This window comes from Pristis pectinata, chromosome 7 (assembly GCF_009764475.1).
Source record: "Pristis pectinata isolate sPriPec2 chromosome 7, sPriPec2.1.pri, whole genome shotgun sequence".
NCBI classification, from domain to species: Eukaryota; Metazoa; Chordata; class Chondrichthyes; order Rhinopristiformes; family Pristidae; genus Pristis; species Pristis pectinata.
In genome coordinates this window covers 93,744,308-93,771,017 of record NC_067411.1, presented here as the reverse complement: position 1 = coordinate 93,771,017, position 26,710 = coordinate 93,744,308, and the positions used below count along the sequence as shown (strand labels likewise).

General features: G+C 37.6%; 1 protein-coding gene across 3 annotated transcripts in view; it reads right to left on the bottom strand.

Moving 5' to 3' along the window:
- The window catches only part of skic3 (SKI3 subunit of superkiller complex), a 90,200-nt gene that overhangs the window by 5,581 nt on the left and 57,909 nt on the right, over positions 1-26,710 (bottom strand). For all 3 annotated transcript variants that reach the window (XM_052019423.1, XM_052019422.1, XM_052019424.1), the window contains exons 25-38: positions 26,610-26,684; positions 25,496-25,637; positions 24,269-24,362; positions 21,680-21,757; positions 18,767-18,891; positions 16,074-16,197; positions 14,450-14,671; positions 12,848-12,920; positions 12,141-12,194; positions 11,859-11,970; positions 6,089-6,217; positions 5,510-5,634; positions 3,151-3,309; positions 1,259-1,411 (exon numbers count right to left, since the gene is read on the bottom strand). In XM_052019423.1, coding sequence (XP_051875383.1) covers positions 1,259-1,411; positions 3,151-3,309; positions 5,510-5,634; positions 6,089-6,217; positions 11,859-11,970; positions 12,141-12,194; positions 12,848-12,920; positions 14,450-14,671; positions 16,074-16,197; positions 18,767-18,891; positions 21,680-21,757; positions 24,269-24,362; positions 25,496-25,637; positions 26,610-26,684 — 1,665 coding nt within the window. The remainder of the gene's footprint in view (positions 1-1,258; positions 1,412-3,150; positions 3,310-5,509; positions 5,635-6,088; positions 6,218-11,858; positions 11,971-12,140; positions 12,195-12,847; positions 12,921-14,449; positions 14,672-16,073; positions 16,198-18,766; positions 18,892-21,679; positions 21,758-24,268; positions 24,363-25,495; positions 25,638-26,609; positions 26,685-26,710) is intronic.

Here is a 26,710-nt window from a genome sequence, read left to right as displayed (position 1 = left end):
CTCTCACTTGTTTCAACACATTTATATACTTGGGCATAATTGTCACAAACTTATAATGATCAGCAAATGAAACTAATTGGTATGCTAAAATATGTAAATGCAGAAAATGCCAAATATTTACATGCTTTTTCACATCTAGTACAGTGATCATTTTCAAACTCAACACGATAGATTTTGTGATACAACTCCGCAAGTGAAAATGCTCAGATGGAGTCAGGTATGATGGACGATGTATTGCTGTCTGCTGGATCCAAATCTTTCCTGATTGAGTGTACAATTCTGATGCAGCATGTAATCCTCATCATTAAAGATACTGGGTTGGACAAGAGCTGAGAATCTGCGATAGAAGTAATTACAAAGACAGAGGATGAGGCTACGAATTCTGAGATATACTCATTGGGATTAATGGCAAAGGCGAAGGGGATCCAGCATGATACTTGAAGTCTCCCAGTATTCCCATTCCATGAATAGTGTCCTTGGGAAAAGCAAACTGGCATTTTGTAATATAGGAAACTCACCAAATGTGATAACTTCAGTACTTTAGTTAATTAAACTGATTTGATTCTTGATAAACACAAGTTAAGTTGATTAATTATGAATACAGAAGGTAGCTGCTCTAAGTGCTTCTAGTTTTCAACCAACCATATCGTCATAGAACACACCACTACTGGAAATATTCCCCTTCATTGAGTGCTTGACTAAAAAGTGGACGACTGCTGTTATATTTTGTAAGATGTTAACTTAGAGTTTTGGTTCTTGACACAAATTCCTGATTTAATGCAAAACATCAAGGAAAATACATAACCTAGACTGTTTAATCACAGGGAAGAAAATAAAATCAGTGGGCCAGATGCAAGAAGTGATTTTACATATCCATTAGAAACAGTGAAACTGGTGAAAGGGCTGTGTTTTTTCTTTACAGCTCATGAACTTGAAAGGAAAAGAGGAAATTAAGTTGACAACATCTGAATGACAATGCATTAAACTTTCTCACAAAGTATGCAATGTTTCTAATTTCCAGAAAAATCAACACGGTTTAATCACACTTATTGATGCACATATGTACACATTGAAAGTAGCTACAAATTTGTAGTGTTACAAATTTTCACTGGATGACCTCAGTGAACTTGAAAAGTTCTGCACCAAATTCAGCCTCTTCTCAAAATGCCTTTATTTCAAAACATCTGGGAAAAGAGGAAAAGATCAAACCAGCTTGAAAATTTGTTCCGAAACTTGCAGCTAATTAAGAAATCCTTACCGTGCTGAGTGAAAGTGCAAGCAGTGCTAATCGGAGCAGACTTGACAACTTGCCACTCACATCACCTTGTTGTGAAGACAATTGCAATCCTTGCCTGTAGCACATCTCTGCAGCTACCATCAAACCCTGAGATTTATATATTTCTGCCAGCCACTAGTGGAAAACAGATATTCAAAAATGAACATAGATTCCTGTCAAATGTTTTATTCTTTACTTTTTACTTAAAACTTTTTACTTAAATAAATTATGAGCTGAAGAAAAGCAGCTGTGCTGGATGAAAGAATTTTCCTTTCCAAGTGTCAGCAGCAGGCATCCGTAAGTTCCATAAAGTTCTCAATAAAGAATAATAAAATCAGGGTCGAAAGCAGAAAATCACTTAAAAGTCTGGCTTCAAACCAATGAAAATCGACTTTTTAAAAAATCTGAAACCAGATTAGAAGTTGGTACGATTTCTAGAAATATTGCATCTATAAAACACAATTTGAGGGAATAGAGTGTAAGAGTAGGCAAGACCCTATAAAATTTCAGGATCAAGGGCATTTTCCTTGAACTGAACATACAAATCATCATCTGCACGAGGGACATGTGGGCAGTATAATGGTGCCGCAGATAGTGCTGTTCCCACTCACCTCCATCAACCCTGGTTCAATTCTGTGTGGAGTTTGCACATTCTCCCTGTGGGTTTCCCCCAGCTACTCCAATTTCTTCCCTCATTCCAAAGGCACATTGGCACATTAATTGGCTATTATAAATTGCCCCTGGTTAGGTGGGTGGCAGGAGAATCGGGGCATGCAGCGAGAATAGGTTATAGAAAAATAAGTGGGACTGATGGGAACATTTCAAGAGTTGGCACAGACTCAATAGGTTGATTGGCCTCTTATTAAAAAATTATGAGATGTGATTCACAACTTGGCCACTCACTTATCCAAGAAAACCAAACTAATGGAATTATTTCCAACAACACAGTACAATGCATTTACCATTAGGGATAATATGCAACAAGTGAAAAGACTTGCAACAAAGGAAAAGGGCATTTGACCAAGCCAGCCTTGTTAGCACCAATGTTTTATATTGAGCCACCTCCCAACTACCTCATCTAACTCTATTAGCATTTCTGTAATACTTAAACAAGTTTAGATGTAGCAGATGACAATTCTCTTAAAAGTGTTTTTCATATAACTGTCAGAATGTTCATTTACAAAAGAAACTAATGATATCAATGACTGAACCAATGATTCTCTTAGTGATGAATGCCAAGAACTTAAAAAGATGGTGACAATTTATGTTAAGAATATTTTTAAGCAGAATTTGTTTTAACAGATACAAACATTGACTTCAGGAAAGGGGGCAGTGTACATGCACCTGTCTACTTCAACGATGCTGAGGTCGAGAGGGTTGAGAGCTTCAAGTTCCTGGGAGTAAACATCACCAACAGCCTGTCCTGGTCAAATCATGTAGATGCCACAGCTAAGAAAGCTCACCAGCGCATTTATGTCCTCAGGAGGCTAAAGAAATTCGGTTTGTCCCTTTTAACTCTCACCAACTTTTATCGATGCACCATAGAAAGCATCCTATCTGGATGTATCACGGCTTGCACCTTATTGCACCGCACTTTCTCTGTAGCTATGACACTTTACTCTGTACTGTTATTGTTTTTACCTGTACTACATCAATGCACTCTGTACTAACCCAATGTAACTGCACTGTGTAATGAATTGATCTGTACAAATCGGTATGCAAGGACAAGTTTTTCACTGTACCTTGGTACAAGTGACATTAATAAACCAATAACAATTATGAATTGTTTTAAATTACTGCTCCAAAATGTGGTGCAAAGACAGTCATAAAAAAAGGACTACTAATGTAAAACTAAGCCACAGCATACAACATACATGCCAAGCTGTTATTGATGTGAAGTTTGACATCACTGCCTTCTTCAGCTCTTCTAAAACTGTATCAGGAAGCTGCTGGTGTGAAATCAAGAGCTGTTCGCATTGAACCTGTCTCAGCAAGAGGAACACTGCAGGATGGTCTGGGTGGTTCTTAAGTACCTAAAATAAAGGAGAGTGTCAATAAAACACCAAGCAATTTTTTTCCTTGAAAATCTGGTCTAACCTGTACACTTCCACTATCTCTTCAAAACCCTCTGTTAAACTTTTGGACCAAGTTTTAATCTTGCCTTCTTTGGCTCAATGTGGAACTTCATCCAAATACATTTCTGTGAAGCACTTGAAACATTTTCCTAAATTTTTATGTACATACAAGTGTCTGTTATATTACATCACACAGCATCTTTTCAAAACAGCAAAACTGCACGTGGTGACGGGAAATATTTTGGAGGCAAAACCTCCTAGTGGTTTTGAAGGGCATCCATTTAAGGTGTAGTAAATCCGGGAGCACCATCTTGCTGGGATTCCAATGATTTCAATGGGAATCCTTGGCCTGTGGATTAGGAAGCATCAAGCACTATTTTTAATGAATTTAGTTAAATGTTTTTAATTACAAGTATTTTATTATGATTTAATTTTTTTTATTTTTAAAATCTTGAATTCACTTACAGACTTAAAAGTAGCCACAGCTCTGTCCCCAGGTTTTTCATCTGTCAAATCTGTCAGCGGCATTTTGAGGACAGAGCCTTGGCATTTGGATCAGTTGCCACTGAGGCCATTCATCTTGATGCAACCCTACAATGTGGAGCTACAACAAGAATGCCCCACAACATCTAGTTTGCAGAGATTGGCAGAGACCTAATATGGCGACTTGGAGTGGCAAGCCAGATCCATCTCAATCCAGCCCCTTAAAGTTTCTCCATCTGAAAATGCATACTTAAAATTTCACTGTTGCAGTGACAGTACTGAATAAATACATAAATGGGAGCACGAGTTAGGGACATGACCCTTTGAGTTGCTCAACCATTCAACCAGATCATGGTTAATATTCTTCCTCAACACTTTCCTTCTCAATTCTCATAACCCTTTCAGCCTTGAGTATACTCGATTGATAATCAATTGATCATCAAGAATAGAAATAAATTTGATTTATAACCCCCTCAGTGTAGACGTTGCTCCTGATCTTGGTCCTAAATAATTAATTCAGTATCCTGAGATTATTCCCTGTAATTCTAGGCCCCCTTGTCAAGGATAACAATCTTTCAGGCACCTTCAGAACAACATTGTTTCAATTAGACCATCCCTCAATTGTTTAAGCTCCTGAGTATAAAGTCTATTCTACTCTATCTTTCATCATGGAAAAGTCCCCTCATCTCAGGAATCAATCGAGTAAATCCTGTTACATTGCTTCCAAGGCAAGTATCCTCCCGAGGTAAAGAGATCAAAACTAAACACAGCACTCTTGGTGTCATCGCACCAAAACCCTCTATAATTGTAACAAGCAGCACACAAAATGCTGGAGGAACTCAGCGGGTCAGGCAGCACCGAAAGAAGAAAATGGACAACACACAAAATGCTGGAGGAACTGTTGACGTTTTGGGTCAAGACACTTCTTCAGGACTGAAATGTCGACTGTTTATTTCCCTCCATAGATGCTGCCTTAGCTGCTGAGTTCCTCTAGCATTTTGTGTCTGTTGCTCCAGATTTTCAGCCTCTCTTATGTTATAGTTGTAACAATTAATTTTATACTCCAACTCCTCTGTAATGAAGGCCATAGCAACTGCATTCAAATTGTTTGCTAAATCTACCTACAACTACCTGTAATTCATGTACAAGGACTCCCAAATTAAGACTTTTTTTTTCTAAAATGCTGTTCATTTTTTCCTACCAGGGTAAGTAACATCACATTTGCCTGCATTATATTCTACAATTGTCCATATCCTTTTGTCAATGCTTTGCATACTCGTTGCAGCCTACTTTCACATGTAGTTTTGTCAGCCAACTTGGAATGTATTACCATTCCTCTTTTTTATCAGTCAATAAATACGGACATTAGGAGGCTATAAAAGAAATATTGCTATGTTAAGTGATGGTTAAAATCTGGAAATTCAGTTTAATGTGGTAAAATGAAAACTGTCCATCTTAGTAAATAATAAAATATATTATCTAAACTGTGAGAGACTAGAACTCTGGGATACAATGGGATCTGGTTGTCCTAGTGCAAAATTCACAAAAGGCTAGTATGCAGGTATAGCAAGAAAGCTAAGGGAATGCTATCATTTATTGCTAGGGGAATCAAATACAAAAGCAGGGCGTTCATGCATAGTAATATATTAAAGCTCCTGTTTGAATTATACAGTACTTTAGTACAGAAGGCTTCAGCATCAGAATGCCTGCCCATTTCTTTTAGTCCAGTGGCAGCCTGTTGCAGAGACCAGTTCTCCAGGGACTGAAGATAGGAAGTTGGCATGGTCTTCTCTGTTTTTACTGCAGAATAATAAAAATGTTAGAATTATGTATTATGTATCATTCCTCCTCCCTCAAAATATTCCAGTACGAGCCAATAAACATTTCAATAATTATGAATTAAAACAAGGATGCTTTCAGTATTTCCCTCAATTAGGTAATAGCACAGATAACAGGTATAACAGCTTAATTTAGCAGGCAACTGAGAAAGTTACAAAACAGCATGCAATTGATCAGCAACATGTGAGGAAGGAGGACAAGAATGTTGAGATGATATTACTAAGATGCAAGGGTTTCAGCTACTGTGACGGCAAAGCAAAAACAGACTACACAATGCTAGAGATATACAACTAAGCCCCTTTATTTTCAAACTGAATTTCAAAAATCAATTTAAAGGTTGTGCCATATTGAAATAAAAGAATGCAGGTCAAATTTTGCAGGCAACCTACCATGTAAAGCAAAATGCATTACTTACTTTTTGTAGTGATCATTGCAACAAACAGTTCCTCAGATGCAGTTAGCTTTGGAGTTGTACCATTCAAATGAGATGATATTTTTTCCATGTGGCATGCTGCCATTAAACTGGCCCACACAGCGGGATCATCTACAAAATGAAACAGACTATTAAAAACATATTAACTCTAAAAACCAGGCAACAACATTCTTCAATCTTTCATACTACAACTTATTGTACAACAGTATTATTGCCTCCCTTGGTGTTTAGAGTTTTAACATGGAGACACTAAGGCCATTATACCTTAACTTTACATTTAAAGATAAAAGAATGATTCCTTTTTAATTTTAGGAAAACATTTATCAAGTTTTTTTTGTTTAAATGCCTTGAAATAATGATGTTTCTTTTCAGTTTCTTTCTGACAAATAAATTCAACTGGATGTCCTCAGCCTTTGGTCATTTTTGTTCAGTTATGATTAATATTAATATTGATATTAATATTGTGCCTTTTGTTATTAACCACCCACATAATGGGCAAAGATATTAGAGCTGTGTATGACAGAAAACACTACACATTAAAGCTCAATGATGAACCTAATCTTCGTGATTTCCTGACAAATTCATTGCTGAATATGGAAATTAATTTCTTTATGAGTTATAAATTTATTTCCACCTGGAACAGTTGAAACAACTGAACCTCAAAACGGGAAAGAGCAAAGAGATGGAATCTAGAAAAAAAGATTAAAATGATTGTTTACAGGTGGTGGACACCAACTGTTAGATTTGATATGCATAGCACAACAGCCAGAAAGCCAAGAAGTAGATAGCCAAAAGCCTTTTACAGTCCATACGCAGTGTTCAGAATGCTTTTCATCTCCCTGGGTAGGATAAAGGTCATTTTTGAAAAAAATGAAAATAATTAAGGAATTAGAAGTTGAGTTATCACAGTTACAAGGACACAACACTATAAAAAAGGGGAAGGTTTTAAGTCCTATGTGAAGAGTTAGGGATTACAGAATTCGTGGATGAGACCAGGACTTTAAAGACTGGCAGTCTCCAGGTCCCTGTGGTCATACTAGAATAGGAATGTTAGGAAGATTAAGAATTTTACATTAAAAGGTATGTTATTACAAGAGAACATGTGCATTAGCAGCAGTTTCATGGAAAATAACAGCTTTTCTACAGGAACACACAAAGCACTGGAGGAACTCGGCAAGTCTGAACCAGCGCTTTGTGTGTTGTTCCAGACTCCAGCATCTGCGGCCTCTTGTGCCTCCAGCTACTCTACAGGGTTGGCTATATCTAAAATCAGAGAAGTTGGTAAATAGGAAAATGAACAATGAATCAAACTAGGAAGGAAATGAGCAAGGAAATAAAAGCAATCTAGAGTGGAGGTCAATAAAAACAAAAGCTAATTTAGTGAATAGGACAGCAAAACAAAGGGAGTAGAAAAAAATAATTGAACTGTTCAATTATAAAAGGAAAGAAAAGACCAAGAAAAGACATATCAGCTGGTAACCACACACAAAAAAGAAATCACAGGAAAAGGAATAGCATTAAATACAAGGACAAAAGATGCAGCAAATGCTTAAAGAAATAAAAGGGGAGAATTTGATGCAATTGCATTACTGGGAGATCAAAATAGCTGTAATAGAACCATAGCAAGAATGGAAATATATTAGGTGATAACATCTTTAGGCAGGCCAGAAGTAGCTTAGATAAAAAAGAGAGATAAAAGCTATCATTATTAAATGAAGGAACTTATAGAGTCATAGAGCAATACAGCACGGATACAGGCCCTTCGGCCCAATGTCCATGCTGACCATGCTGTCCATCCAGCTAGTCCCAACTTCCTGCGTTTGGCCCATATCCCTCCAGGCCCTGCCCCTCCATGTACCTATCCAAGTGCTTCTTAAATGATACTGTTGTACCTGCATCAACCACTTCCTCTGGCAGCTTGTTCGATATATTCACCACCCTCTGCGTGAAAAAGTTGCCCCTCAGGTCCCTTTTAAACCTTGCCCCTCTCACCCAAATCTATGCCCCCTAGTTTTGGACTCCCCTGCCCTGGGGAAAAGACTGTTACCATTGACGTTATCTGTGCCCCTCATAATTTTAAACACTTCCAAGGTCGTCCCTCATTCTTCTACATTCCAAGGAATAAAGACCCAGCCTGGCCAACCTCTCCCTATAACTCAGGCCCTCAAGTCCTGGCAACATCCTCGTAAATTTTCTCTGCACTCTTTCTAGTTTAACCACGTCTTTCCTATAACACGGTGACCAAAACTATTCACAGTCCTCCAAGTGCAGCCTCACCTTTAACTTATAAAACTGCAACATAATTTCCCAAATCCTATACTCAATGCCCTGACTGATGAAGGCCAGCGTGCTAAATGACTTTTTCTCCACCCTGTCTACCTGTGACGCTGCTTTCAACAAACTATGCACTTGTACTCCTAAGTCCCTCTGTTCCCCAATGCCCTACCATTCATTGTATAAAGTTTGACTTTCCAAAATGCATCACCTCCTTGGCCCACTTCCCTAACTGATCAAGACCCCCCTGTAATCTTCGATGACCTTCTTCACTGTCAACAATACCTCCTAATTTCACGTCATCCGCAAACTTGCTGATCGAGCCATGTGCATTCATATCCAAATCACTGATATAAATAACAAATAACAAGGGTCCCACAACCAACCCGAGGCACACCATGAGTCACCAGTCTCCATTCCAAAAAACAACCTTCAACAACCACCCTCTGCTTCCTACCTCCAAGCCAATTTTGAATCCACCTAACTAGCTCTCCTTGGATTCCAAGAGACCTAACCTTACAGACCAGCCTACCATGCAGAATCTTGTTGAAGGCCTTGCTAAAGTCCAAATAGATAGCATCCACTGCCCTACTGTCATCTACCCTTTGTGCCTCCAGCTATTCTACAGGGTTGGCTATATCTAAAATCAGAGAAGTAGGTAAATAGGAAAATGAAAACTCAAAATATTAGTCAAGTACGACTTCCCATGCACTAAGCCATGCTGACTCCTCCTAATCAGACTCTGTCTATCCAAATGCTGGTAGATCCTGTCCCGCAGAATTTATGCGGGAAAAAAATGGAGGGGGGAAAAAATGTGGCAGATCAAATAAAATATGTAACTTCAGTTTTTTGTTTAAAAGTTTCACAGCAAATATAGTGATTCAAATAAGATACGGCAATATAGAAAGACGGTGGGATTTGGAGGGTCAGGTTCACAAGCTACTAAAACATCTCAAATTGGTAGGACAAGTAGAAAGGAAGTAATTGTATATTGGAAGAGTGATGTGGCAATAGAGAGGGTGTAATGTCGATTCGCCCACGTACAGCAAATAGAGAAATTAGGAATAAGATGTCAAAAACTGGGACTACTCTTATTTGAGCATGAGATTTTATAAAGTTATGAAGGGAAGGCAAGTAGACAGAAGTAGACCACTTCTACTTACTGAGGTCTTAAATGACAGTACAGAGATAACAATAAGTGTAAAAGATTTAGGGCAGACAGCAGGAACATATTAAAAATAAACAAGAAAATGTACAGCATGCATCCTGTTAGCTGCTGAAACAAAGGACACATAAACATCTCAATCACAGCTGCTTGACAAATAGTTGTTAATGGGAATAAGGCGGACATGGAGAATAAGTAATAATACAGGCTAACTGTGCTGAGCTTCTTAATATCAATTTCTCTCAAGCTTTGCAAAGCCATTGATAGATTAAAATCAAATGGAGATTGACTGATGGAGAGAGAAAGGGGTGGGAGGAAGGGGTTAGATAGTCTTAGGCGAGGTTTAAAGGTCGGCACAACATTGTGGACTGAAGGGCCTGTATTGTGCTGTACTGTTCTATGTTCTATGTAAACATTTCAGGTCAATAACCCTTCCAGAACTGGGGAAGTGAGAAAATAAGTGTATTCTTAATTGAAGATAGGGGAGCTTAGGAGAGAACAGAGGGAGTGTCTCTGATGGAGCAGAGATCAAGGCTGTCCACTGGCATAATATTTCAGACACATCTTTTTAAAAAGTTGAATGGGGGGAGTTAGAGAGAGAATTCAAAACAAAAGAATATGTTGGAATTATGAGGCAGTAGCTGCTGGAAATACCCAGCAAATCAGGCAGCACTTGTGGAACAAGACAATCTGAGTTAAGATGGTTGGCATTACATCAGAATAGGCCAATTTTGACACAATTTTTTTTTTAAAAATTGGGTGTCTGAAATAGTTGTAATCAATATCGAGTCCCGAGGGCTGCGCCATGTCTAGAGGGACGATGCGGTGTTGTTACGCGAATATACATTGGTCTTTGTTAGAACAGTGCAGAGTGGGAGTGGGATGGAGAGTGACAAGTGACTAGAAGCACAGTTACTGATTATCTCAATTGTATTGAATATTGATTTACAACCTCACCCTATCACTGCAATTTTTGGATTACCAAGGATAGAGTCTGGCCATTTATCTGCTTCTGCTTATTGTATGACTGCCTTTGTTACATTAATGGCCAAATGATCCATTTTGCTTAAATGGAGGAATCCAATACCCCCTACTACTTTTCAATGGTTCTCTCAAATTATATCATGTTTAAACTTGGAAAAAATTAGGAGTGGTACTGTTGATCCTTCGCTTAAATTTGAAGATATTTGGAGTCCATTTATTCAATATTTTCACATGCTATAGATCCCCTTTCAATAACTTTCCAATTTAGAGGAATGGAGTTGACGACATAATATTGCTCTGTTTCTATTGAGGAATTTCAGTCCAGTCTTTTTTTTTCCTTTTTTTTTGAAATTTTTTTTTCCAGTTTGGCTTGATATATTGTTTATAATTTTTCTTATTGATTTGGGTTTTTTTTCCCCCTTTCTTTTATATACACAATACATTTTTTTTCTTTCCTTTCTTTTATATATTCATTTACTAAGAAAGCATGGGATCTACAGATTTTTTTTTATATTTTACTACTCTTATGATTATCTATGCCATGATTGTTCTCCTGATCTCTTTGTATTACATGTACAGACATTGATGTTATATATTAATCTGTATTAATTTAGAAACTAATAAAAAGATTGAAGAAAGAAAGCAGCACAGGGCTGCCCTTGAGGACTGAAGCAATGACCCAATCTACATTTGGTTTCTCCAACTGGAAGTCTATTAACCAGACAGCTCCAACAACATTGCGTCACCAGGACAACCTTGGTCTCCACCAATCACAGACATCCACCTCTCACATTTCTGCAGTTTACAAGTTTCCCACTTCTCCAGTTCTGATGAAGGGTTATTGACCCAAAACATTAACTCTTTCCTTCTCAGCAGAATGCTGCCTGACCTGCTCAGTACTTCCCGCATTTTCTGTTTTATTTCAGATTACCAGCATCCTCATTTATTTTTCAATTAAAAAAAACTGATATTGCCTCAACTGACTCAATTTCATTTTTTGGTTGATGATGATTGCTCATGGTTGCATAAAGCCACACTGAATATTGGAGTCAGAATTAAAATCAGATGTGGTATCACTGGGTCATCTAGCAGACAATCTCAGTACTTAGCAGGTTTTTCCTGAGACTGATAACCTTGGTACCTAGCTGGATATACATTAGCTATTTAACGTGAGACACGTTACTCCATCAGCAAAATGCCTTCAATTATAATTAAAATTCTCCCCTTTGGTGACCTATGAATATTTAAAAGACATTAGCTTGTGGTGGTGGTGAGAGGCAGCAATAATGGAAGCATTTTTCTTTTAATCTGAATCTCAGACTGGCATACCTGGATATAGATGGACTGCCTTTTGGATAGTCTTTAATGCATTATCCTTTTTATCAATTGCTGCATGTTTTCCTGCTGCCATCTGGTTTATAGCACTGAACAAAAGAGCATTCTGGAAGAGAAGAAAAATGAATATCATATTTATAAACTGCAAATATCCCACGTTAGGTGTCAGATTTAAGTATACTAGATCTTGTTCTAACATTGCATGTGGCAGTTGGTATATTACTCTGAAGACTAAACAAAAATAGTCACATAAATACTGTTTTAGTTTGAATTTACCTTTGAATGATGAGAACTTAGGGCCTGTGCGACCTTGCCAGCCACTATTCCACCCTACAAAAAGAAAGATTTGTCAGAGAAAGGCAAGGTCCTCTTCCCAATGATATTATTAGCCATAATGAAAATAAGATAATACCAAAGTTATTCAAAATTCAGTTCACACATCATATTCTCCCACAAGAGGTTACATTTCATGAATTATTTTACCTTTGTTAATAAAGTACAAAAGAAGAATGCCTTAACACAAGAAAAATATTGGTGCAGCTTATAGACTACTGCCATTAATACATATTGTTGAGGAAGGGGTATTTCTGATTGTGGCCATGGGTGGAGGTAGTGGATGCAAGTTACTTTCAGTGCCTGGAAGGTTGCAGCCAGTTTTCTATGCTTTAAGCAGCTCAGATCATAAAGACAATTCAAACAACCTGTTTGCTCTTCAGCAGCCCCCACCCCTTCCCCATCACTCTACTATTTCTTTATGACTGGGGGAACAATTTTGACCATTACCACATGTCACTGGGGCCCACAGTTTTTAGCAAAATTAGCATTCCAGGAAGTTTTCTGATGGACAAACCTAATCAAAAATTTCTGTAATGAGAGGACTAGCATGGTTATGATGGCCGCGGGTTTAGAAATATCCTTTAGAATTTGTGTTCTTGATATGTCCGTTGATAACAGGATTTCAGACAAAAATATAGGCTACTTACTTCTGCCTTTTGGGGAGTATGTTGAGGAACAACTCTGGATAATAATGTCCAAAGGGCAGGATCAGCTGGATTGCTGGGAGGGGTGGTGGGGTAAGAAAGTTATTAAAATTTGTAATATGTTTTTCAATTAACCTACAAATACATTTCTTGGAATAAAAGAATTCACATTCTATGATAAAGAGATTGGCAAGTCCCTCAAATACACTTACAGATCATTTCATAACATTGCAAAATAGAGATCTCTTGTTCCAGCAACAAAACAAACTTTATACATAAAATCTACATTAGAATTATCCAAGTTACATTGCAGTGACCAAGGAATAATAAATATCTAATGACTGAAAGCAACAATCTTCAGAGACAGTTCAGATATGCAGCTGTAACCTTCAGTATGGATGTGCAGCACAGATACTACTACTGATTATTATGCTCAGTAGCTGCCTCACACTTATTTCCACTTCCTTCAACCACTCTGCAAGTCTGACCTATGAAGACTGTATCCTGATGTGGCAAACAGGGCCATCTGCCTGATTAGAACTACTACTTCTGCTATTAAACAGATGGTCAGACACCAGGACTGCTCTTATTCCTTGCCTACAGACTCCATTTCATACCATTTTCTGCATCAATTTCAAATTCCCAGTATTTAAGTTTACCCTTTCTTTAAGGTTTGGCTAAAGAAAGAACTACAAATAATTCTGATAATAAGCTCACTAGGCAAAGTCACACGTGGTCAACACAAGAAGATTTGTTTGAGCTACGTACTCAAAGTGGTCATTCGTGGCTAAACTGTAGCATTTAAAATTAGCTGGTTTTCTGATGTTCATAATTTTGCTCAACATCTTTAAGTTAGCTTAAAATTGATTTGCTTTTGCCAATCACTCTGTTCACTATACAAGTCTTGCTTTAATATTTTTGGATTCAAATTTTCAATTACCAGTAATTATTCTGGAAAACACCATCTCTCTTGCATTTGTATTTCACTGAATGCAAACTGCTGATACCTGCCATAACTAACTTCAAAAAGGATCTCTGTGAAATACATTAACATTTCAAGCCTGAGCCACTACTTACACAAAATAATTGGCTGTATTACAGTTGCCATAACTCATTCAAGCCTGTAACAATATGATTAATAGTATGTTCACTTAATTTAAGCCACTGATCGAGTTACATCCATAAATTCTTTAAAATTAGATAATAAGGAAATAAATAACTTTCCACATTCAACTTTTGGCACTAATGAGAAAGGCCGAATACAAAAAGAGTTCTTAAAGGTAATAAATGTAAACTCAACCAACTGCTTCAAAACTACAAGAACAAAATTGAAGTAGCTTTGACCACTTAAGCTCAAATTAAATTGAAAGTTTTAATTATATACAAATGCTACTTTTCTGAAATTTGAATAAGACTTAAAAGTAACTGACAACAGGATCCACAATTCCCACCAAATTAATCAACATTTCACATGGGGGTATATCTGGTAATTATTTTGCTGCTAGGAGAGAAATTATAAGGAGATAAAGATCATACATCTCTTCTGTTATAAAATGAATTCTAGTCTGTATATTAAAGTATTAGTTTTAATCTCATTTCTCTTACCTATGAACAGCTTTCGCAGCCTGTCTCTGTACAGCTAAACTGTTACCTTGCAAAGAAAACATTCCTGAAGAAAGAAGGTAGGTTTCATAAGCTGAACTGATTTTATCCCAATGTTTGAACAGTTCATTAAGTGCTGCTGTCGTTAGAGTGGTATCCTTCTTCAATAGTCCCAGAGCACACAATGCCTGCAGACTTTCTAAACTGGGCTCTTTCAGCATGGAGCTGTTAGAATAAAAGCAAAAGACAATTAACTTTGTAATTTACTCTATTCTAATATGCCCGCATTCATAACTGATGTGCTTTCAGCATCTATCTAAAACAACTGAATTATTAAATACATTAAACGAGAGAAAGAAAAATAGATGCAATTTGTTTAGTGAGTTTATGCCCTCTTTTCAAGTGCAATCGTGTTAGCAAATCTTACGGCTATTTCCATACAGGCTCACAAATAGCAATCTGATAAAACAAGCAGATAATTTGTTTCTGGTGGTACTGGAAGCAATTAAGGGTAGTTAATCAGATCTGTTAAAAAGTTTAAAGCTGTTCCAATAAGGATGGATCTGAATAAGAAGAAATATTTCAAAAACTTGCAGCTCACACCAAATAATGCAAGGGTGGGAATAGTGGTTTACTCAATTCCACTACCAATGAATGAATTAGAGCAAAACTGTGCAATCCCACCACAAATAAGAGTGAATGGGGTTGGATAATGAATAACTAATTCAACCATGAAAACTCCAATAATGCCAAAGCTCAGCATGTGGGTATAAAAGACAAGGCAGAAACATTTGGCATCACCATTAGCTTGAAGTGCCAAGGGGATAATTCATCTTGCCTTTGAAGTCAACACCATTGCAGAATTCAATTAATTCCACGTAACATCAAGAAAATTCAGGGTACTGGAAAAAGCAAGTGCTAATGCTGTTCCAGCTACAGTCTGGAAGACATGCTTCAGAACTAGCCACACCTTCAACATAGCCATATAAATTTGGTATGCTAGAAGAACAGGTTAGAGCAAGCCTAGCACCTTGAAGTGAGTGATTGAATCCTCAACTACCCAAAGCCTTAGCATCATCTGTAAGGCAATACGGGAATGGGAACACCCTCATCAGCAGGATCCTCTCCAGGTTGCAGATGTTCTTACTTAGAATTATTTTCTTGATATATCAGGAACATATTCCTGATATCACAGGTCAAATTCCTGGAACTCCTTATCTGTCTAAATATGGAAGGGGCACTAACTTATTGCAAGTACATTTCAAAAATTTAGCCAGGAAACCAATCTCTCACCTTCCTCCACAGTGAGACAATCTGAAAAGTATTATTTCACTTCCTTGCAAGCAGAAATTGCAACACTTTTTATCCAGTGGGGAACTACTTATCTGATGCCTCATACTAAGTCTAAAAACATGTACATACACTAAAAGGGAGTAACCCAAAAATGTACATTTTTGAGCAAAGGTCCTTCCATAAATTATGCCACAGAAGGTATAAAAATTCTGAATGTTAGGTACAATTCCAGCTCTTCTACTTATCAGCATCTATAAACTAGAAAATAAAAACAGAGAAACATTCTGAAATTGAGATCGTAATGTAAAGTGAATTATGTTTCCCAGGTGCTTACCACTTGAAAAGTAAAGTTTTAGCATTGTCCATTCTGTTGCCTTTAAACTCAATCATGGCAAGCGCAATCAGTATTTGAGCCTTCTCTTTCTCCGTGTGAGCAAGACTTAAAGCCTTTTCATAAGCTGGAAAAAGATAAATGAGCCAAAATGTTAGTCTTCCAACAAATTAACTTGTATCCTACCAAAAAAACTCAATAAATTACATAACTTACAAAATTAATCTCAATACAGGAAGAATAAAGTGCACCAGTAAATTGCAAAATGGAAATAATTGCAGTTCATTGGATAAATACAACAAGATAGTGGAATTTCTCTCTTTATGAAAGCTAGCATATAAATAGTGCCTTGGGCATTTCCAAATGTCAGAATGGATTTGTTCCATGAATTACCTAAAATAAAATTGCAGTGACAAGAGCTTTAAAAGGCAGCCATTGGTGTAAGTAAATTGAATTGGTTAATCCAAGAACACATCATACTCGGAGATAGTTGGCAAGAAATTGAAGGTAGTGGGACTCATTTCTCAGCAGCAAAAAGCACATTTGTGTGATGAAATGCATTAGGTGCCATTTTAATAAAAGCATTAGCACATGTACACGGTGAATGGCTGCCAACGAGAATGTGAGCAGGCAGATCACGACACCAATCAGCATGCAAAGCTGATTTGCTACTAACACTGCCATCTTGGAACTCAGTGTTCCAAGCAATGTGCTCCTTTAATTGATAATCGCTGAACATGCATTCAGATGCAGGAAGGATCCACCAACAGGCGATAATGTCACTCTTTGCCTGGGCTATTCAGAAAAAAAAATTATGCAAGATACCAATAACCACAACCTCAATTCACCAAGAGTCCAACATTCCTTCTTTCTCCACAATCAAAACATTTGCTTGGTCACAAAGGTATTACAAAACCAACATTTTTAATTAAACCTGTAAATTAAATCAGGGCACATTACTTCAAAAGGTAAGGCAATTACCCTGTGGATGTCTTCTGTGCATCTCTGCTCATTATAATGCAATGTTACCCCAGTACTGTAGAATAGCTTGTGGAAAGTTGCTGACTTACAGTTGGGGTGGGGGGGGAAGAGGAGGTGGAAGGCTGGAATGCAGATGTCCTTGGAAGACAACACCATGCAGATCTAGATCAACAAGACAGACTGTGTGCTCCTACATGAACAAAGGTTGGGTTGGGGGGCAACAGTTAGGGGACTGGCATATTGGCAGAGAGAGTGAACAAATGTTCCCAGCTGAATAGACTTATGCTTCATGGAACCACTTTCACCTCTTGGGGTAGTACTTCTGCCACCCTAATACAACTGGGAGATTGCTATATTGCTGCCAGAGCCTGAAAGCCACTTTGTACACCAAAATGCAGCCACAATAAGCCCACTTGGAGTATTGTGCTCAGTTCTGGTCGCCTCACTACAGGAAGGATGCGGAAGCCATAGGGAGGGTGCAGAGGAGATTTACAAGGATGCCGCCTGGGATGCGGAGCATGCCTTATGAAAGCAGGCTGAGGGAACTCGGCCTTTTCTCCTTGGAGAGACGGAGGATGAGGGGGGACCTGATAGAGGTGTATAAATTGATGAGAGATATTGATAGGGTAGATAGTCAGAGGCTTTTCCCCAGGGCTGAAATGGTGGCCACAAGAGGACATAGGTTTAAGGTGCTGGGGAGTAGATATAGAGATGTCAGGGGTAAGTTTTTTACTCAGAGAGTGGCGAGTGCGTGGAATGGGCTGCCGGAAACGGTGGTGGAGGTGGATACGATAGGGTCTATTCAAGAGACTGTTAGATAGGTACATGGAGCTGAACAAAATAGAGGGCTATGGGTAAGCCTAGTAACTTCAAGGGTAGGGACATGTTCGGCACAGCTTTGTGGGCCAAAGGGCCTGAATTGTGCTGTAGTTTTTCGATGTTCTTCTATGTTTCTAATAAGTCATATTACTATTCTTGGCAACAAGCTACACTCACAAGACAGCAGTCTGAGCTTCCCATTGCATTACTCATACAAGGTGGCTGTTGCTTGCACTATAATATTGGGCCTCAGACTCAGCATTATGGTTGAGTCCACTAAATGTGCCACCACTTGCACAATAGAAATGACTGGCTCTAAGCTGTACCAAATTGTTGCCAGACTCCACCATGCAGTGTTATGGCAACAGTCCACAGCCTTCTGAGTATACATCAGCAGAATCTTGTGCTCCACTTCTCAAAACAGGACATGTCCTATTTTGCACCCCTTTCATCAAGGCCTTCAGGTTTGATGAAAAGCTGAAAACCTGTGCTTGACCATTCTTCAATGTTTTCTAGGTCAGTTTCACTTTCCAGCTGCTCGCACTTGCTATCAAGATGCAGACCCTCTTTAACAGGATATTTAAGCACTATAGCTATCTTTAAACAGAGATAGCCACTCATGATATTGATTCACTATGATCTGTCCAGTCAACAAGCAGCATGCTTAGTATCAAATGCAATCACTAAACTGTTAAAGTTCAGCACCTTGTGTGTAATGTAATCAGCAAGCACAAGTTAACTACACATCACATTCTATATATCTGTATTTGAGGGCTGTACAATTTAAATTAAAATAATTCTGATTAAAATGACCTGTACATTTGAACAAATGAATACTCAATGTCAAGACGACAGACTCTTCCAGTATACTCAGTTTATGTTAATTCCATGTTTACCTTTGGCACTCTCCTGAAGTTGGCCTTTCTTTAAGTAAGCTAAGGCAAGTCCAGTAATGTCATCAAACTCCATGAGTGGATTCAACATATAAGCCTGAATGGATTCCTGATAGTGACCTGCAGCACTGAAGAAAGAAAAGGTGACTTTGACGTAGCAGCGCACATATGTCCAAACCAAAGGGCAAGTTTATTCAGCAGGCTCACTCAACTGGCAAGAATCTGAACCTTGGCTAATTAGGTAAAAGCACTATATATATGGCACTCACCAAAAAATTAGGATAAAAGCATTAAAAGCATTGGGGTATGATTTAATCTAACATATTACCGAAAACCAGAGACCCAGAGATTTCATCATATTTTCCAGTTCAACTAGTTTCCTTCCCGATTCTCCTCATTCCCGTGCAGAGAGAAAAGGTACCTTAATACAGCTTCGCGGTATGTTATGATTATCCTACCTGGGTGCATCATAGCTTGTATGGCAACTGCTCTGCCCAATACGGCAATAAATTACAGAGAGTTGTGAGCACAGCCCATCCATCCCAAAAATCAATCTCCCATCCATCGACTCCATCTACATTTCCTGCTGCCTCAGGGAAGCAGCCAAAATTATTAAAGGACCCCTCCCACCCCAATCATTCTCTCTTCTCCCCCCTCCCATCTGACACAAGATACAAAATCTTCAGAACACGTACCACCAGGCTCGAGGACAGCTTCTATCCCACTGTTATAAGACACTCGAACAAAATTCTTACTCTCTCAATCTACTTCGTCATGGACCCTGTACTTTGTCTGCCTACACTACACTTTCTCTGTAACTGTAATACTATATCCTTCATTCTGTTTTATTTTCCTTTTGTACTACCTCGATGTACTTATGGAATGATCTGTCTGGACGGCACGCAAACAAAAGCTTTTCAACATATTTCAGTACATGTGACAATAATAAAACAATTACCATTAACTTTCTGCATTACAGAGGAAATATTTAGAGCAAAATCATATATTCACATGAAGAATTGATTGTGAATCACAAAGTTAGTGTATTTCCCTTATGTTAGGATTTGTGTTTACCCTGTAGCTGTTGCTTTGAAATTCCAGATTTTGAAAGTACCACATCACAAGACAATAGTACAAAGTGCATTGTAATCATACTTCTAACTGTCTCATCCCTCAGGCTAGCTTTGCATGTGCACCATTGAGGAAATCAGTTAACAGCTTTCAAATTAGAGTGATAGAACTGTACAGCATGGAAACAGGCCATTTGGCCCAACATATTTATGGCAACCAGCAGGTAACCTTCCATACGAATTCCTTCTCCCAGCATTTGACCTATAGCCCTCTATGCCTAGGCAATTCCAGTACCCATCCAAACACTTTGAAAATGCTGTTAGCAACCTGGCTTCAACCATTCTCTCAGGCAGTGCATTCCAGGTACTTGCCAATCTCTGGGATTTAGAGATTCAGAGGGGATTTGAGAGGGAGCCTGAGAGTGGTGGAAGGAGAGTCACTGACAGCATTTAATAAGTATCTAGACAAGCACATGCATCACCTCAGCACAGATGGCTACAGGCCAAGTACCAGAAGCTGGGTTTAATATGGATGGGTGCCCATTGATCAGTGTGGACATGCTGGGTTGAATGGTCTGTTTCCATAACGCATGACTCCAAGGTGGGAGAAAGGATGGGTAGAACAAAGAGAATCTCCCTGATAGGGCATCTACAAAATTTTGAATTCCATTCACTCCTTAAATAGTGTGAGACTAATGTATTTTGGTGTTCAGAGAGATATGGCCATTGTATGAGAAGCAAAGAAAGTTAGTTAGTTAGCACTAAGTTAGTTAACTAAGGCGGCAAATGGAACATTGGCCTTTATTGCAAGAGGCATGGAGTACAAAGGCAGGGAAGTCTTGCAATAAAAGTACAGAGCCTTTACGTACAGTTTTGTTCTTCTTATTTAAGAAAGAATACCATGTGAAGAAGGTTTATCAAGTTAATTCTTGGGATGAAGGGTCACCTTATAAGGAAAAGTTGAATACATACACAGTGGAATATGGAAGAATAAGAGGCAATTATATTCTGAGGGAACTTTACAGGATAAATGCTGTGAAGAGGTTTCTCCTACCTAAGGAATTTAGAACGACAGGTCATAGTCTCAGGATAAAGATTTACGATGGTGATGAGGAAGAACTTTTTTCAAAGGATTATGCATTTGTAATTCCTTGGCCAGAGAAATGTGAATGCTGAGTCATTAACATTCAAATATTAGACAGATTTTTGGACTACAGGAGAGATCAATGGTTTAAAGAAAGTAAAGTTGAAGCCAATGATCAATCAGCCATTATCGTCTGAATGATGGAGTTGGCTCAAGGGCCACGTAGCCTACTCCTGGTCCTATTTCTTATGTTTTTGTGCAGTGCCAAGAGAGGAGTGCATATGCTCATACCCATTAAGAAGGGACAACAATTTCTGATATTTTTGTACTTATATACATTTGACATGTATAAGAATATGTATGCATCCCCACAAACAATCAAAACACCAATTTCAGTATTCAATTTGACATGAGTTTCATAATTAATTTGTCTATTAGATTCAGAGAATAGTTTAAGGCGAAGGTGATGACAAAGAAAATGTGAACTTTAACCTTGCTGCCTTGTATAAAATAAACTGAATTTAATGTACATGTTGAAACACGATAATAAACATAAAAATATTCATATTATTATTTGATATTAAAACGCTCATCATTACAAAAAGTAAATAATACCTTGTCATACTCTATTCAAGTTATCGGTAAGATTTCTTTATTAGTCACATGTACATCAAAACACACGGTGAAATGCATCTTTGTGTAGATTGTTCAGAGTCACCATGCTTCCAGCACCAACGTAGCATGCTGCTATAAACAACTTACCACAAGGCTCGAGCCCAATTTCTTCGAGCAAAAGGAAGTTTCTCGTTGTCTTCTGCATTTTGTAATAGTACAACCGCTCTAAAAATCAAAGCAGCAAATATTGGTCCTATCAAAATGAAACAATTTTCCAAAACACAAAAATTAGATAGAATTTATAACACAGACCATTTATCCAACTAGTAGAGGCAGTGTTTTATCTTCTATGTTACCTTCCTATCATTCTTGGTTAACTGTGTTGGTTAATAACTTTCTCTATCAATTGTGTTTTTGAGCCACCTTAACTCCAAAGGAAACCTTGCTTGTGTGACAATCCCTCATCTTTACACACTAGCCAAGGCAGTCACCAGATTTTTTTATTTGGACATTATCAGCAAGGCCAAAGTTTCCTCATTTTAACTACACATTCCAGAAATTGTACTTGCTTCAGAGTGGACCAATAGTAAATGTTGACAATAACATTATCAGCATAACTGCAAAACCCAGGGCAATTTTTTTTTATTTGATATTAGTTGACCATTATGCACCTTGCAAATGCGGGTATGTCACTTTTGTGTTGATCAGGTTGTTGGCAAGCAGTGCAGCTCTCACTCTCTCAGACCACTCTCCCAATCCACTTATCTCTGTAGCACTGATATGGATCATACCACACTGCGTGATGGTTCTAGCAAGTGTTGGCAGATCATAGCTGCCTCTCTCTCTCTCTGGAACCTACCAAACCAAGGAGTCAAAAATCTGAAAGAATCAGTTCAATCCAAGTCCTGAGGTGAAAACCTTGGAATATGGGGGCAACAGAACAAAAGCTTGAAACTAACCTAAGCCCCTCCTCTCAATTTCCCCATCCATGGTCAATCTGCATGAACTTTGCACTGCAATATTTTGCAAAACTTTGGACAAAGTGACTAAACAATAACTCTGTTCAGAGATGCAAACAATATTTCTATTCTTCAGTAAGTTCTGATTTATGTGGAAGCAAGCCTAGAAAGAGATCATTTCCCTTCTAAATATTGTCACTTTCACTTGTCTATTATAGATTTTAAGACCATATTATTAAAATATTTGAGGATGGTCCTTGAATCAGATTTCTAATCCATGGGAGAAAATTAGTTTTAGTGCAGACAAGATCTAATTTTGAAATGGTGCAGCCCCGAGATACAACAGTCAAGCTGGAAATAGAATGTATTGTCTTTAAAAAGTTGCATTGTTTTCTTGTTCTTTACCAAGATATTTCTACTAGAAGTACAGAACATGTTGAGTGATAGATCTTGCTGATGTAGAAGAGGCCTTCTAGTTTGACAGAAATTTTAATGCCAAATTTACCTGTTCCAGAACTAACCTTGTAAGAACCCAAGTTTAAGAAATGTGCATAGAACTACATTTTAATCAAATTATTATAAGAAATTAAAGTTTTACTATCAAAATGACGATTTTAGAAATGCTTTGTGGCCTTGTACACAGAAGAACAGGTGAACATTCAAGGCTGATGTTGAAACTCAATTGAAAGACATTTACCAGCATGTAACTATGAGGTTTAGCTTAATGCATAAATTCAATGCAAAGTGATTAGAATAGATGTAAATATATGGACAGTTATTTGTATGCCAAGAAAATAAGGGGATTATATGCTGCATTAGCGTAGATGGGAGGGTTGATAGTCAGTTTGGACTCAATGGGCTGAAAGGCCTGTGGCAGTACGACACTATAACTCCATATCACAGAGCATTTGTGAAGTTCAGATAATCTCATCTGGCACCTTATTCACCTTTCCAACTTTCACAAGGAATTCCTACATGCGCATTTTAGAATTTAACTATCAAAGTTATTGTTATTTTCTTTATTCCCTGTAAATTTCTTTGCCTTGCTCTTATGAATTCAAGACTGCAACAGCAGATGTCTGCTCAAATTCAATAGCTCCCATGTGGATCCCCTGCCACATCTGCTGTAATCTCACACTACCTGTAAACTAGATATACAATAGGTGTATAATATGTACATAGTTCTAACAAAAGCATCTGCTTGTAAACTAAGCCAAATATTAATTTATTTTGCACATTCCCCCACTCTTCTTTCTGAAGATTGAGAAGACAACTGAAAGGCACACCCACATTCAAGCAGATAAGCTCTTTTATTTTACCACAAGTGACCAATCAAAGCAATGACCAGGATCCCAACTCGATCAGTGCAACTTCCTTTTCATGTTATAATCAATGACAACTCTGTCGTCTATATATTAATGGATCGTTTTAATTAACATAAGGTAATTCTTGATTAACTTCATGCATTCTAAACTTCTCAACCTATTGCCAACTTTCTTTTTCCACTTTAAGGATTGATTCATGTTTGTGTCTCCATCATTACTTTAAGTCACACCTTGTTCTTGAGCTGAAGAGGTTTTTGCACCCACCCTTGCCCAACACCCACTAGCTTTCAAAACCTAATAGATGCAAAAAATATTTTTTGATTTGCAAGATCTCATGAATCGCTCAATCTTTCCATCCTAGGAGGAAAGAACTTTGAAGCAACTTATCTACATGCATGAAATTCTGGTTCAGGGTCACGTCAAACGTTTTTATTTTATAATGCAACCCTTACCTGCGATACGCCTCTGCTGCTTGCTTCTTCAGGTTTAGATACTCGCTTAAGTAACCCAACATTGTGAAAGCTATTGGATCTGTCTGAATTCTCTCTGTTCAAAAAATAAATTAAGTCTTATGTTATCTACTTCAAACAAAACAGCTGTGCAAACCATTGTGTACTTCCTTCACAAAGTTGGATTATGATGGATTGCCCTTATTTTACCAGCATGAACACAGATCAAGTGAAGCCCTGTGGCATAAATCCTTGTTTGATTCTATAAAACTCATTTACTACCATCACTCCCAGACCCATGACATCCATGTTTTCTCACTCACTGCACTTTGAAGGAGGCCTTTAAACTTTCACTACACTTCATTTTGCCCCAACCTGTAACTTCTCCCTTTATATAATTCATATGTTAATCACCCAACTTTGCCATCCCATGCTACCTCCAACCACTTTGTCCTTCACCATCCATATCCATGTATCCTCTTCAAATGATATCTGTTCTTATACAATATCCTGCCACAAGTTACTTACAATTATACTTTCAAGCTAAGACCTGGACCTTTCGTCACCCATTTAAACTACCTGTCTCTTTGTCTTCTCAGCCACTTACTCACCCCACCTTCAAGCTTCTTGTTGACAGTTAAATTTTTTTCTCCTTTATTTCTGTTTACTGCCCATGGTCCTGCTTCAATTTTGCAAGTCCAAAGAATGAAAACTTAACTGTGTCTAATACATAATTGATTTTGACATCTACCAACTTGTGAAGTATCCCCCCTTTCATCACAGCTTTTATACTTAGACCAGAAACCCTTCCACCTTTTTCTTCTTTTGATATATTACAAAAAAAAGTCTTTGGTCACCCTGAATTATCTGCTTGGCTTGGCATCAATTATAATCTGAATATGCCTCCATGGAACACCTGAGGAAGTTTTTTCATACTGCAGGTGCTATGAAAAAAATGTTATTAATACTTAGGAAATATTGATTAATGCATCATTAATTTGCAAACCCAATATTATTTAATATTTTATTTTTAAGGTGTACGACAGTTTTATAATGGAAACTAATATTATTGATTGAGGTACTGTCAGATGTTTAAGCTTTTATTGTACATCTGTATTAATAACTATATTTATAGTTAGCAATGTTATGCTGGAAAATATTTCTAAATTAAGAAACTGTGAACATCAATTCCTGTTTAAGTGCCCAGCTTGTCACTGCATTTTACCTTACCTGTATACTTGCTCATGACAACTTGTGCAGCAGATATTGCATTCATCTGTACAATGTTGTATTTGTACAGTTCTGAATTTCTGTTCGATTTATCCTGCAGTGTTGTGCACACCCAGTGCGCATAACCTTTTGCTCCTTCAGTCTGTACAAAGGAATATTTTTTCTATTTAGTTTTCACATTGTAAAATTAAAATAAATCCTAGCAATATTTAAACCATTTTTCTTTACCAATTCAGTCCTCAATTGCATTGGCAGCTAATTATAAAGCTGGTGTCACACTTGACTCAATTTTTATACACATCTCAAAAACCTCAATGGGTAAGCATTTTCTATGGAGGGGCATATAGCAATATCTGTCATTAGCAGGATTTAACACTACAGCAGCTTCAGAGTTGTTGAAATTGTAAGCTCTTCAGGCTGCAATGATGAAAATAAGGAACTTTGAACCCAAGCAAACAGGACAATCTTAACCAATTAAATTTAAGATCTGATGAATAAATACAAAATCCTGAAAAGGAGGCTGCACAGGTGAAATTAATGCCGAATCATGTAAACAAAGAATAATGCCTGAATTACAAGAGGAAAAAAAAATCATAAAATTAACATTCTTAGAATCTTCCATAAATTCATATACAAAGCAATGATACCATGCTTGTAATAATCCATTTTCTATGTCAGAGCCCTGCATGGTGGAAAGTAACATTCATCACATCACTAGAATAGCATTTATGTTATCCATCACTGGAGTGAAATATCTGTGGTGACTTCTTCACATCCACTCTGCAAAAACAACTACTTCATAATGTTTAAACAAAAGGTAAAATGCTGTCTTTGAAGCCAATGGCAGAGCAGCAACAATCGGGCACCAACTTTTGGATCTTATCCTTTAATTGTTCTTACACCTGAAGATGGCATGCCAGTTGCAAAGAAATATTACTTTGACAGCAAATTTTGTCTGAGATGTAAATCACCAAAAATTTCCAGATCTCAGAAAGGGATTTCTTGCAAACAGTTAACAGTATTGTTGATGATAATCATTTGATTTCATAGTACCACAGGTTAGACTTGATTAAAATTAATCCTGCAAGTACAATTAAGATAGTAGAACACTTACATTGACACCAAGCTCAGTTGTATGTCTAAATAAGTCCATTGTCTCATAGCTGCCAACAGATTCCGCTATAAGTGCCTGCAAAAATGTGACTGAAAATTACA